The sequence below is a fragment of the Motacilla alba genome, chromosome 4 (assembly GCF_015832195.1).
Source record: "Motacilla alba alba isolate MOTALB_02 chromosome 4, Motacilla_alba_V1.0_pri, whole genome shotgun sequence".
NCBI lineage: Eukaryota > Metazoa > Chordata > Aves > Passeriformes > Motacillidae > Motacilla > Motacilla alba.
In genome coordinates, this window is record NC_052019.1 from 26665557 (window position 1) to 26680479 (window position 14923).

A 14923-nucleotide genomic window follows, 5' to 3' on the forward strand; every position below is an offset into this window, starting at 1 on the left:
TCTTGTTTGAGAGCACACGTGAATAAAACATAAAAGCTTCAAAAAAAGACACAGCTTCAAAATCACTATTCAACCATAATGATAGTACATTTAATAAATCCGGCTATCATTAGGGCTTGAAAAGCCTAAAGAACTCCAAATGTGGACTTAATGAAAAACCAGTTTGAAACACTTACAGCAAGCAATGCCTGTAATTTGGTAACTCCAGTCCTAGAGTCACCTAAATTACCGCAAATCTTTTTCTCTCCCCTCTCACCCCCCCCCCCCCCCCCCCCCCTTAGACTAAAAGTTCTTACTGGAAGTAAGATGAGACCATTGCACAATACAGCAGTTTCTCAAGTTTTTCCTTTTCTTCCTCTCCCTACCACACCCTCCCCCCACCACAGATGAAAAACTGTAAGGCTCAGAAGATAGGTTAAACAATTATTTTATTAGTTTATAATACACACAACTTAAGAAATGCTTTTAAAAAAGTTATATTGGAGTCCTTTCCAATTCTGGGTCAGGTCAGGAAAAACCAATGTCGATGTATTAAATAATATTCTATAATTCAACAATAGATTAGCCTCAGTAATTTAGCAGACAAGGTTAAATATTCTTAAATATGCATATATACATTTGTGCAGCCTTAAAAAAGTCCTTTTATTCCTATCTTCTCCTCCCAAAGCTGTGCACCCTGTAAACACAGTGCTGGCTTCTAAGCTTTGAGTCTCTCACCTGGACTTAGGATACTTGAAGAGGAATGTTACAATAGTGGAAATCACAGCAAACCTATCTTTCTAAACTCTTTGTGAGAGGAGAGATGCCCAACAGGCAAAATTAACATCAAGTCTCTATAAGTAGCAGCTTCTTTAATTTCCAGTTTTAGGTTAAATTATTGCTTAAACATTTTCTGCTTGAAATGCATTTTTAACATACTACAAAATATTGGGTTTTAACTTTTCCCTCTTGATGGCAACATCTTTTCAGTGACTTATTGACCATTACTGCTTCATACATTTAAGAGGTCTTTCCTCAGCACATGCAGTCCAATGCAATTCTCTGCAAATTCTTTTAATGCAACATGAGTTACACAGGTCTAATTTAGCACACAACATTTAGGCACTGTTTTGCAGTTTACTATTCTCTTTCAAATTTATGTTTGGAATTAGTTCATATTCTGATTGCCAGACTCCATCCTTTATGAAAGTTCTTGTTTTCATCCTTTTATGAAAACAAGAATCTGGGTTACGCTTTTCAAATCAGGAACTACTTCACATTCCCTGTTATCTCACTGAACCAAACTGTTCATTGACAATATTGACCTGTAGGTACACTGCATATCCTAACAAGTTAGAAAGCCTACTGCTAGCATAAAAGGATCAGAGATACACACTTGGAGCGGATGAGTTAGATATTTATATCAGCACAATGAAACCAGTTTAAACATACAGCCACTAAAAATATCAGTTACATTGCATCAGGATATGACTTTTTGAAACATTTCTAAACATGACTTAAAAAATGTATTCATAAACCTAAAATACTGTAACAAAAAAAAAATTCTTCAGCTGACTACTAAGTCTAGTTTTCAATAGGAGGCAATGTAACTTTCATTTATTAAGCTATAAATGAGGAGCAAACAACAAGAAAAAAGGATGTTTCAATAAACATTATAAAAATCTATTTGTTCTCTCTAAGTGAGCATCTGTCAATGGTTCCCTTCTCCATAAAGACTACAATTAACTACAAAAGTCTTACTTACCTGAACATAAATTGTACTAACTGGATCCTACTTGTGGACCTTAGATATACTGTCACATGACAGGAGCTGTCTGGACAGGTCAAGAATTTTCTTTGGAAACAATTAGTCATGCATTACAGGCTTCAGCTTAGGAAAAGACTGCTCTGCACTCAGTGCAGTTCTCATCAGCAATTCCATTTTGGTCTGGCTATTTTAAATGAAGAGATGCTGAGTTTAGAAGGAAGCTTACCTTCTACATTATTATTCTGCATGATAGCAGAATTGTTTATCAATTAGAGCATAACCAAAATCAATCAAACACCAAAATAAAAAAGTGAACAGAAGTTATTACACAGTCTACATAATTACTGAAATGGACTGCTAGCTTTTGCTTAACTTGCATCATTCAATACCATTTCATTCAGTTCAAAACTATTTTTTGCCTTACTCATAGAACTCTTAAACCTAATCCCCAAATCCAATCTTTTGAGTGTTGCTTCTCCTAATTCCTATGTTTCATCTTTTGCCTCACTAAATTGTTCCTACTGGTCTGTTGTAGTTTGAAGAGCCAAGCATTTATGAATCCTTTTTCAAGAAAATAAATCTTAACGAAATATTAATGAGCTAAACAAACCAGAAGTTTTTTTTAAAGGGCAACTTCCATGAAACCAGTAAAATGTAGTTTTATGAAACGTATATTACCCAGGTGTTATGTGGTAGGGATACATACATACATCAGCACAAGTGTCAACATATGACCTTTCATGCAAGGAATCAGGGTTTTAATTTTTCAAACATGGTTTCTAATTCAGCCTACACTGAGTGATATATCAGAAAGATGAAAGATCAAAAAGTAATGAACTGCAAAGTACTGTTACCAACAAAACAATCCAAATGGATATCTAATTAAGAATAAATGCAAGGTTTTAGCAGTGACTTTTTTTCACTTCTAGAGTACTTTGCCCCTTGAAATTATTCTGCTTTCTTAAGAAGAATGATACTGTTTTCTCAGTACACCAGCATCCCCTGATTCACCCAGCCTACAGTAAAAACTTTACAGAGAATAAACACAGGCGTTGAAAAGGTAGCACCATTAGAAATAATCAGTCCATCCAAATCAGAAAAAACCTCTCAATTTATCCTTATCCAATATACTTTGACATTCAACAGCCTAGCAATACAGGGTAAAAGAAGCTCTCGTAACTTTATATTGATAACATTCATAATGGTCATGCATATTACAATCAAGTTTCTAGGGTGACATTTGCAAAGTAAGCCTTCATGCAGATAGGCATTCAGCTCATTAATTCCAAGTTCGCATTTCCTATTAGTCCCTGAGAAGTTAATATTTCTACCTACAATATGGCTATTAAAGGCATTATAATGATCATACACTTAGCTGTTTGTCATGGAAATGCAACATGGCTATAGGAAGAAGCACAGAAATTACAGCAAATTAGCAGTGATGAATACAGATTTCTGAAATGCTTTCTTTTCATAAGCAAGGTTGCTGAAGATCCACATAAATTATTTTAGTCACAGGTACAAAACTAGCCAGTGCCACTTATCCTTAATAAGTCACTACTATGAATCCAAGACATTTGAGGCTCTGAGACCTCTCTAATTGTGTTTCCTTTACACAAAATCATCCGGATTTTGACCTAATGTAGGGTCATCATGATCCTTATTTTAATTACTCAACAGCACTGCTGGGAGAACTTAAAAGAACCACAGATTTTCTTTGCTTTACAAGTCTTTCACCTCTTCAATTAAAGTGATCTCTTTAAACTGTTCAGAATTCAAATGGGGGTTTTGGTGGACAATTTGCATTATTGCCAGCTGCTCAAAACCCATAAACTAGGGCTCCAAAACAAGAGGACCAATTTAAAATTAAGACTTTGGGGTGGGGGGTGCAGGGAAGGGAAAAAAGACAAGTTCTTTTTCCTTGGCTCCTGGCTTCTAAGCAGGTACAGATTGCATTTTAAAGTTCTTCCCACAATCTTTGGGGCTAAATAATGACTGTCAGAAAAAAAAATTAAAACTGACTTTTAAGTAAGCCTGTGTCTGAGAGACAGTGTATTACATTTAAACATCATGGTCTTGAGAACTACGAAAATATATAATTTAACAAATTGATTCAGAGATTATAATTTACATCTCAGTACTGTAAAAAGTTTTTACGGACTATTTTTTCTTGAGTTTAAATATCATGGGAAATTTTGGATTTGCATAAATGGTTTATTAAAATTACTCTTACTGACCTATTACAAAAAATTTACTGACTTCTTGTATCTCTCATAAACATTTGCATTTCTGGTGAAGTTTGTCAATCCCAATACAAACTTCGAGTCACAACTATTTAACAACAGATGAGCTCTTCAGAATTCTTCACGTAGGGTCAGAGAGAAAGTCCTTCTCCCTCAAAACTTATTTCCACCTACGACTAAAAAATTTAAAAGAATTTGTTTCTGTTATATTACAGTAAGAAATCTTTATTCACCAGTTAAAGGTAACTATATCTAAAACTAATAATTAGCTCTCACAGGGATTCATTGATGCCTTCACCATTAGTTTAGCAGGCTAAAGATGAAACAGGCATAATTTGCTTAATTATTATTATCGACTTGATACCTAACTTAACTGTTCAAGGAAATTTGAAATAGATAAGATTATTTGTAGGAACTGCTGAGTTGCAAGAAGCTAAACAAGTTAGTACAATGTAATAGTTATTTTAGCAAAGAGTAGGCTGTGTCCTGGAAGTCCTACTATAGCTTCTGGTCTGCTCAAACTGAGCAATTTCATTCTTTGCCAAGTGACAAAAAAGGCAATATATGTCTTCTCACTAGCAATCAAAATAAATAGATTTAGTATTTCAGAAGCAACATCAAAAGAAAATCCTGACAACTGCTGCAGGCATTAAACAGTTGATTAAAGCTCCTGCTATCTTCAATTTCCATCACTATAATTAATGAATTGAAAGGGATTGTATGAAAATGTTTTGTAACATTCTTACTAGGTGAGTGCACTACTTTTTCAGGAGAGTACCACTTCTGAGATAAAATTAGTCTCTCAATATATGCCTTTTCTCAAATTTCCTGATAATATTTTAAGTCAGAGACATTGTATTAATAAAATGTCCAAAATACTTTTTGAGGGAGTAAGTCTGGCCTCCTTACAAAAGGATTCAACTTTTTAGTTGCTCAGAGCTCTACTTTGGATCTCTGTATAATTTCTTAAAGAGAAAGTCACAGCTGTAACATAGAAATGTCTGCTAACCAAGCCTATAACTGCTGATGCATCTAGAAGTAGACAAGATCTTAAGCATCACTACTGTTGATGTGGAAGCTTTACTAATGGGATACTCTGTAAACCTGTAAGCCACACTCTGTTCACTGCTCAGGTTTCAGCACACATCACACCCAAAGCAGCTTCACTGTCACTGGGTTTGGGTGCTGCTGGCAAGGTAGCTGTGGATGTGGACAGAATATACTATGGGAAGTTTGAGAAGTAAACTAAGGCAAATAGCTGCTGTGAACACACCACAAGCCATATCCTCCACTAGAGTGGAGGGACAGGTTTCCACATCAGTGGAAAACTGCCTCCATGACACAAATTATCTCTATAGTCAAATGATTTTTTTTATAAAATCTAGGCCTCATATGATTCAGTATTTATTTTATTGAAAACTGACAAAAAAGAAATCAATTATATTTCTGGTCATAAGTATTTATCACCAGTCATCACTTCTGTTCAATTCCAACCTCTCCTCTACACCTCCAACCTCCCCCGTCTCTGCTGCCATCAATGTTAGGTTTCTGTCCTCCCGCATGCTGAAACCAGTCCGAGGTTACAATTAATACTTCTGGGTGAGAGGAGTGCAGCAGACCCAGATTTGTACTGAAGAAATTGATTGTTGAAATTGATTTTTAGAAAATTATAAGCAGTTACTTTGTGGAGAAAGCATGGGTGGCACTCAGAAGACTGAGGCCAGCACAAAACTGGGATTTGTTAATTTAAAATCATATTCTGTCAAGTTAAAGAAACAACCTTGAAGGCTCATATGAAAAGCATAGCTGAGCTATTCTCAAAGTGAACAGTAGGAATCCACAGATGAAAGCTGTGCAAAGGATGAATTTTGGGAACAAATACAGAAGGCTTAGATTTAGGAAAACTTAAAACTTTCTAGACCACTCCCAGTATGAACAATTTAGGAATATAATACTCACTAGGGAATATTTTACAGAGAATAAATATTTTGGAGACATAGAAAAATAGTTCAGCATCAAGGTACCTGTAATACATTACCTTGAAATAAAACTTGTATTTAAAAGATTAAAAAGAGAAGACTATTTTTGTAGTGGTATCAACTTTTCATTCATACAAATATTAAGCAGAGTATATCTGATTTTTTAATATATTCACATTATTGCTTGCTAACACAACTGTACAAGGAATATGTTCTTAACTTACATCAATTTTGTGTACAGTAATTTTAGATACCTAAGTAAATTTTACAGTATGAGAGTTGCAAGTAAAAAAACCCAAAAGCTATGCGTGAAGATATGTAAAACTAAAGTATAATCAGAAGAAATTAAATACAACTGGCCTGACCCAAGCATACATCATATATCCAGTTAAAAAAAGTCTTATACTTGTGCAGAAAATAAACTTTGTAAACCGAACAGAGCAAAAGAAAGAGTGCAATAAATAACTGCCTAACACATTTAAATATACACTGTTGCCCAGTGCACCCTGCTTTGATTGCTTTAATACATGGCATTTGCATCTGGAACTGCACTGTTCAAGAATTCAGTAACTTTTTTCCTGCGTATGTGGCTTTAAAATAAACAAAAACAACCATGAAAGGTTTTCTTGGGCAATTAAGTTTTACTAAAACAAGTCCTTCTGCACCCCTGTGTACAAGATCTGGTAAACAGTATGAATAAAGCTGGCACATGGCAATTGACTGAATTAAAACAGCTACATTATAAAATGCAGTAATAATATACTTTTGTGATCTTGAGTTCTACTAACCAGATGCATGCAATGCTCTCAGTGATTCTTCTAGTCTGAGTAAAATAATTCCTCTTGGCTGCCTTGTTTTTTTAAATGTTTTAAAGCCAAACTTTTTTAGAACCAGTTGACAGGACTTCTTCATGAAAAGCACAGAGATTTCTACTAACAATATCTGGATTCAAAAAATCACAGTTTTAAAAAGAACTTTGTCTCCTTCTTTTGCTGGAAGAGATTAGTCAATATCCCAAAAAGAAATACAAATATTTACAATTGACTAGTCACTGACAGAAGCTTCCAAATGTCTAAGAAGGAACTTCAGCAACTTCAGAATGACTAGAGGAATTTACACAAGGTACAGTCAACCAGTTGTATCATACAGGGATAAAAAAATACCTGTTCACTTGTATATCATTTTCAGCTGTGTATTTATAGTAATATATATATGTACACACGCGCGCGCACACATATAAAAGACTCCTTTGAAAATCAAGATACATTAATAAACAAAAGTAGCAAAAGTAAAAATAACTTAAGTAGTAATTAACATTTTTATGAAATTGCTCTGCAGAGTTTGACCAAATACACTTAGAACATACTCTTATTAAAAAAAAAAAACACAAAAAACAACTAACCAACCAAAAATAAACAAAAACAAACAAACATATATGAAAACCCCAAACAAACAAAAACCAAATGAAACCACCACAAGATTCTGTAGAACCAAAGTTATGTCACTACCAGGAGAGCACCAAGCAAGGCACCATTGGAAAGACAACATACTTGAATAAGTCTCTATAAATAAATCAAATGCTAATCCGGTCGAAAAATCGGTGTCTTTGGTAAAAATTCTATAAGGATGACCTGTATAAAAAGGAAACAAATATGTATTACAGATGACAGCAATCCTATTATCTACCACAATTACAATTCACATGGTTTTGTTTTTGGTTTTTTGGGTTTTTTTAAGTATATCAAGTTGTGATGAAAAACAAAAATCATGGCATTTGTCTCAGGTAGGAAACCATTAGAAAAGTCATGTATGATAATTGACTTGCAGTTGAAAACCAATACTCATGGAATAAAATTCAACTGGAAAAGTTTGCCTACTGATATGAAACACACAAACTGAAGTAAGCTATTTATGTTAAAGAATTATTATGCAGTAATTTATTTATTGGGAAAAAATTACAAAAGAGATAAATGCATTCATTTAAGAAATAAACTAACAAACCTCCTGAATGCACAATGCATGAAAAGTTAATTTTCTATTGCAATTTCAGTTACTTCAGAATTGTTGCCACTTAATACAGGATTCTACATCATGTTTATAGTTCAATACCTGTATAAAAAAGTGTATCAACTTTTGCAAAGCTCCCATATCTACAAATGTTCAAGTAGTTAACAAGAACTTGACTAATGGTTTTGTGTGATTATTCTTATGGTCTCAATTCAAATTTAAACTGCATTTTCCACAGCTAAGTACACTATCGGGTCCACTCCAGAACACAATCCAAGTATTTATCCTCTTTAAATAGGAAGCTTGAAGAAAATGTTGACTTGTGCATGTTCTTTCTTCGGAGACAGTCATGACACGGCAGCATGATCTGATTTATAAACAAATAAATGCATCTGGTAACATATTTAAGGATTTTATTTACTTGTAAGGGAAACTCATCTTTTTAAGAAGTAAAAAATTATTTTTCAATGTTTGCAATTGTGAAGGAGAATACAACTTAGCTGCTTAGAGAATAAAGACTTCTATCTCTGCAAACATACGAAGCCTCAGAAAATAAAACTAAGTCTCCAATATTATTTCTAAGGCAAGTACTTTTGGAATTACAAATCTTGAAATTAGATATACAAGTTTATTTTTTGAGATATTCAGTAGTGGCTTATCTTCAGAAGTAATGCAAACTGCTCAAAATCCACTGATCACTGACCTGAGTCAACCACTGGATTCTGTAGAGATACCAGGGCTTCTGATTTTCAAGCAAGTTTTCAAAAAGGGAGCAAGAAGTAAAGCTGAAGCCCTGTATTTATGCCAAAGGTATACGATTATCCTATCTTTCTGAATTTAATTATTTATTTATTTAATTTAACATCTACTACAGTGGATTTCAAACCTGAGTTTGGTGAAGCACCAAGTTCTGGGTACAAGAGTCTAATTTTAATCATCTGTTTAGTGAAAAGTAGAGGATAGCGTCTATTATTTAAAATCAAATCACAATCATATTAGGGGCAGTTTTTAAAGACACTAGCAAATCAGTTCACTGAAATCAAGGAAATGTCACACTGAGGTTTTGTAAAAATTTTCTCATTAAGTATACCCAAAGATAATACCCGACATTTCCCAAATTGAAAATAAAATCTTTGACCTTTATCCTGTGAAACTATATGCCCATGCATATATTATTATAGTAAGCAGGTCAAGTGATTGGCAATTATATTTGATAGAATGAATATTTGTCTGTAAATGCTGCTGGGCCATAGTATTTACAAACTCACATTATGTTTTTTTCCAATTGAATCTGCAGAACATTGGGTTTGACAATGTTTCCTGTAGAAAAATAAAGTTTTCAGCAAAACACAAATGCTTCATTTAGGCAAAGCTTAAGTCTATTTTCTGAAATTTGATTTATTCCATTTTCAGTCACATCCCTATATCTAACCTAAAAAAATTCAGTAGAATAAATTTTACTAAAAGTACTTATTCAGTGAACTGAATAGAGCTATTCTGTAAAAAATGCTTTTTGAAGACCTTGTATTTCAGGCAAGAGATAAGATCTAATGGAGGGACAAGGAAAAGGCGAAGACTAAAAGATAAAGATTATTTTAATATAATCTGAATTTTGAATCACATTTAAAATTTTTATGGGCATTACAGATTTGCTATTTTATAGAACAGACAAAGTGTTGTGTAATGGAAGATCACAGATAAGTTAGACCTAAGGCAGTAGATATTTCTCCAAAGCTAATCTTCATTTTTAAAAACCTAACCTTCCTACAGCCTTTAGTAACTACTAAAGCATTAAAAAAATTATGGAAATTCTAACATTGTTTACATTTTAGCAGCTTTATTTCATCCTATCCTATATACTTCCAAGATATATTGAAAATGGAAATAAGAACAGCACCAAAAAGAAAAAGTTGCAAGCTAAACAAACTGAAATCCTACACAGGACATCGTTCATTTTAAACCACACAACCTCTCACTGTATATTTCCAAGACGGGTTTATGGAGTCTCAGCCAAAGACTAAAGTAGATTAAAACTCCAGAGACTGACTTGAAAATATTTTAGTGACACCAATTGGAGATAAAGATACTTTCAAGACAGTTGAGGTAAATGGCAGTTATAAAATCTAAAAAAGGTTTAAAGGTTAAAATCTAAAAAAGGAGCTAAAGGTTTCTTAAGCTCCAACAGCTTAGTTGAAAGGTCTTCTTCCATACTTTTGGACTTGATTAGCATTATATAAAATAGCCATATCTGACTTGCTGCGTAACCAAAGTTGTGGTTATTCTTTATACAGCATCTAAAATTTCACACTCCATCAGCACATGTTCAAGCTATTTTATCTTGGCAATTAATTTATTATTTTTCAGAACACAGTGAAGCGTTGTTTTCAAGTCATTCATAACTTTATAAATCAGTCCTGCACATGAAACCATGCATCTGTGAACCGTAGAAAATCCTTGCACTCAGGCGATTAAGCTCCTGACACCTTTACTGATTAATAATCATGAAAAGAATAAGATCAGAAGCAAAATAAATGATCATTTAATAGAGAAACTCACAAAACAGCCCTTTAACTTACATATTCCATCATGTTATTCGTTTCACATTTCCTTTTGCTTAGTCTCCAATGCAAGCACAGCTAGACAAGGAGGAAAGAAAAAGAAGAAAAATGAGCTGTATTTTATTGCAGCACACAGACTAGCCCATTTGTTCACCTTTCATATTTTTCGTTCAACAAAAGCATCTGTTTCCATACTGTGCAATTCAAACTCCAACAGTACGAAGCTGCTCCCTGCGGCACTCACCTTGTGGTATAACCTATTGTTTTCCCATTCTAATAACTTCTCAATCGATCTTCGTGTCTGGAAGACAAATGAGAAAGAATTTTACTCTTGACTGGTTTTAGAAAAACTTTGTTTTGCAGCTGCTTTTGTGTGAAAAGGGGAGAGGTACAGGACAGTGACTGAGTACAAGGTGGTCTGTAGTACGATCAAAACTTGTCTGGTATTAAATAGTATCTAAAACAGAAACAACTTTTTATGATAGCCGAGTAAGTACCTTCAATCACTTTGGAACAAAAACTGTTGATATGTATGCTCTTTGGTTCATATGGGAGTTTAACTTTAAAATCACGGAAATTTCAAAGTGATCTAAGCATAAAAAGAAAAACACTGCTCCCCCAGGATTAGTGATCTAAAGGTACTGGCTCTAAAGTCAGCATATAAAATCAGAAATGTTGCAAACTATTTTGCAGTGCGTAAGGTCAAGTGCAAATACACAGTACTCTAAACAAATGTGGAATTTTTTTTACATTTACATCCAGATTTTAGAGTGAAAAAGCAAATGCAGAAAGTTACAGTAAATTCCACAAATAAGCATTACTAAGTTTGTGATCTGTATAGAAAGCAAACCCAATATTTAGGATTCTAAAGGAAAGGTTTACTGCCTGTATCATCCACACTTGACATTTCAGATAGAAAACCCTGAAAGCTGCTCTGCACAGCTTTTTAAGATTACACATGCTAGAATTAAAGGACATTCTGTGCTGCAAAGTTTCACAGCATTTTGAATATAATTATTCAGTTATATTTACATTTGAGAAATACATACTGACATTTATGGTCATTTGACTGCCAGAATATATATTGCTTAGCTCTAAATAGGATTTGCTACAGACAGCGAATAAAAAGAGGATAATTCATGGTGCCAGGTGTTAAGATGAGACCAACAGAGCTGCAGGTGCAAAAGGACGGAGCAATGACAAGGATCAAATACAACTTAGTGCAGCTGCAGCTTCCTCACAAGGCGGAGAGGGGTCGGGGAAAGGATGAGAAAGCATCTTGCTGTTATAACTACAAAATACTAAAACAGTGAATGAACCTTAACAAACCAAACTAAATGCTGTCATGAGAAACAAAAATGTCTGAGTAAAATAAAAATTAGACAACAAATTGTTCGTTTCCCCACAAATATTAACATCTTGGTTTTCAAACATCCTCCAGTTTAATACTGAAACAGTTGTGGGGAAACACAGCTAAGCATGTACTGTGGTCACATGATTAAAAATTAGATCATTGCTATCTATCAGCATTCATTACAGCAATTTTTATTATGTTTTATTATAAAATCACAAGCCAAGGAATTATCAAAAGGTGGACATACCAGTGACTAATTTATCACATCAATTGGAAATTGAGGATTTTTGGGGTTATTCTTATTATTATGTTTTTAAAGACAGTGCCCTTTAACAATAATCAGTAGACCTCACTTGTTTCTTTGTAAAGATAGCCTTTTAGAGTCTGCTCTCCTTTTAAATGAAAATAGGGCAGCAGTTATGGTCACACTTTTGTTAATTTAGTTGCCAGTCAGCTCCAAATCAAAAGAAAATAAGGCTGCAGAGTGTAATTAACATTCAGTTCAGTCGTTTTGTCCCTTGTCTAGCCCCCAAGCTTTGTTAAAATTGCCATCTGAATGCTGAAGGCTGTAGGGAAATCGATTTGATTCTAATCGCACCATGAAAAGAACATGATCTAACTGCTTTCAGCCCTCCGTAAATCTGTACTAGGTCTTTAGCACAATGCAACTTCCAATTTAAAAAGCACTGAATGTCTCGTCAATGACTTTGTGAAGAAAAAAGAACAAGGAGCAGACATAAAAATTCCAATAGTTGTTTAAGCATTAAAGTTCATTTGCATCACAGCAAACCTGAAAAGGGCTGACCTCTCAAACCGCCTCTCAGGTCTATGAAGTTGTAGCCTTGACAAGCTCACATTGACAGAGCTCATTGACTCTGAAAGGCTACTCTATCAATGGTGAAAAATGGCAATAGGTTCTACTCTGAGCAGGCATCTGCCTGCCCACCCGCTGCTAACCAATGGCAAAACTGATTCAAAACCTGAATCTACCTTGTAATCTTCCTTTCCAGGACCTTTTAATAATAGATTAAGATCACTATACAATTTAATTTCATTGTTTGCCCTAAAGACTGTGAAAAACATCCAAGCTTTTCAAATTCCAATAAAATTACATCTATATTACAATACATAAATATAAATAAGAAATTGATAGGTACTGTTAATTGGTTTATTCAAACAAGAGGACAGCTTAAAATCATGGGACTAGCATGAGATAAAAATACAGACTCGAGACCATGATTCTTTATCTTCCTAGGGTCTTAAATACTACCTACTCTTCTTATAGTATAATCTGGAATAGTCATAGCTCCCAAACACACCATATTACTAATACAGACATGTTAATGAAAATTAGACTGTTAAATATTTCTGCAAACCTCAGATCTTGGAATAAAAAAGAAATTCATTAAACAGCATCACACAATTCACTATAGTAAGTTTTCTTCCTACTTGACAGGTGAAAAAAAGCACTTGCACGTGCAGCTTAATTAATCACTGCTCTTGACATCTCAATGATTTACAGTGAGGAGCAGGTGAGGATATACAAAACCAGAAAGGAACACTTGATTTGAGTGTAGCATTTCCAGCACACTAGGATGACAAGCTTGTATATTCTATCAATGGTGTACAGAAAAACCCATACAGCAAATTATTTGTTAGCCACAACAAAAGCACAAATTAAGTGGAAGAGAGACTTGCTTATTAGGAAGATTTAATACTATCCAGCTTTTCATTTTTTTTTTCTTAAAAACCCAGTCCAATATTTGAGCAAAGAAAAAACCTGCAATTCAAGTACACTTTCCAGCACACCAAGGATAAGAAAATATGCTTTGTAATATATTTTATGAAAAAAGCAGAGTCTTCAATGTTATCCACAGAATTTTGTGAAATAGACCTCTTCAGCTGTCTAGATGCAATGTTTAAAGAAATATTTTTGCTAAATAACTGATTCTTTAAAGATATTAATGTCTAACAGTGTCTTTTGAAGAACCAGACTCCCAAAAAACTCTAGCACAGAGTACACTTTCACTAAGGCTTATCGCTCCTGATTCAGTAAAATAAAGTCTTTCCCTCAAATATGGAAGAAAAAAAAATCTAAGCCTAAATATGAACTTTCCATGCAGAAACAAGGATAGCACTGAATATATTACCAACTGCAAGACATTTCTGTTACACCTCTGCAGCGTCTATCCAGTTAGCTCCAGATGGAATTATGATCTGGACAGGAAGGCTGTGCAGGCAGCAACAGGACCCCTCTGGCAGTGCGTGGCCAGGAACAGCACTAAACTGCACTAGCAAATGGGCCAAGGCCCCCTCAAGTCCAGCTGTAAATCAGTGAATGACTGGTACAATATTAAACAAAAGGATCTTACATGACTCCCAAAATGGTGCTAATTTGAGTACCTCCCTTTGTCTTGATTATGTGGGGAAACAACATGGATAGAAACAACATGATCCACTAACAATTGTATTTGTAGTTGTTTGGGAAAAACCAAAGACTCTTCCCTAGGTGCATTTGATCTTTGACTCCTCATCTGAAAACATACATACATATACGTTGTGCACTATTAGTCCAATAAATAGCATGAGATTTTCAAACTCTTTCATACAAAATTTTACCACGATCAACTATTATTGGTTTTGAATATCACCCTGAACAAATACACTTTTTTGCCTAAATTTCAAAATACAAAGAGACAACACTAGGCAGACTTCTGTTAGCCTCTCACATGGCCAGAATTTGTATTATATGCCACAGAAAAAAGTCAACTGATCCTGACAGAGGTTGGAACTATAGTATCACTATATTCCACTCACTGAGAGAAATGACAGAAGCAGAAATTTCTTTAATTCTGACTACAAAATTTATACCCAAGTAATTTAGCTATCACCACAAATGGTGAAATAGAGAGTTATCTTCTAACTGAGTCATATATGCTCACTTTCAACATGCCAGAACATGCCCCAAGCCCATTTTGAGGCACATACTGGTACCACAAAAATGCCAAAGCTGTACACAAAACACACATAACTGA

At 34.3% G+C, this 14923-nt stretch overlaps 1 protein-coding gene across 3 annotated transcripts in view; it reads right to left on the reverse strand.

Moving 5' to 3' along the window:
• Nucleotides 1-411: 411 nt before the first annotated feature.
• Nucleotides 412-14923, reverse strand: part of CHIC2 (cysteine rich hydrophobic domain 2) — a 30085-nt gene continuing 15573 nt past the window's right edge. Inside the window, exons 4-7 of one of the 3 annotated variants that reach the window (XM_038135743.1) lie at nucleotides 10779-10835; nucleotides 10553-10612; nucleotides 9245-9296; nucleotides 412-7600 (exon numbers count right to left, since the gene is read on the reverse strand). In XM_038135743.1, coding sequence (XP_037991671.1) covers nucleotides 9246-9296; nucleotides 10553-10612; nucleotides 10779-10835 — 168 coding nt within the window. In that variant the 3' untranslated portion in view covers nucleotides 412-7600; nucleotide 9245. Of the gene's footprint in view, nucleotides 7601-8749; nucleotides 8770-9244; nucleotides 9297-10552; nucleotides 10613-10778; nucleotides 10836-14923 lie in introns of those variants that run through there. The other 2 variants (XM_038135744.1, XM_038135742.1) reach the window with 2 other exon arrangements.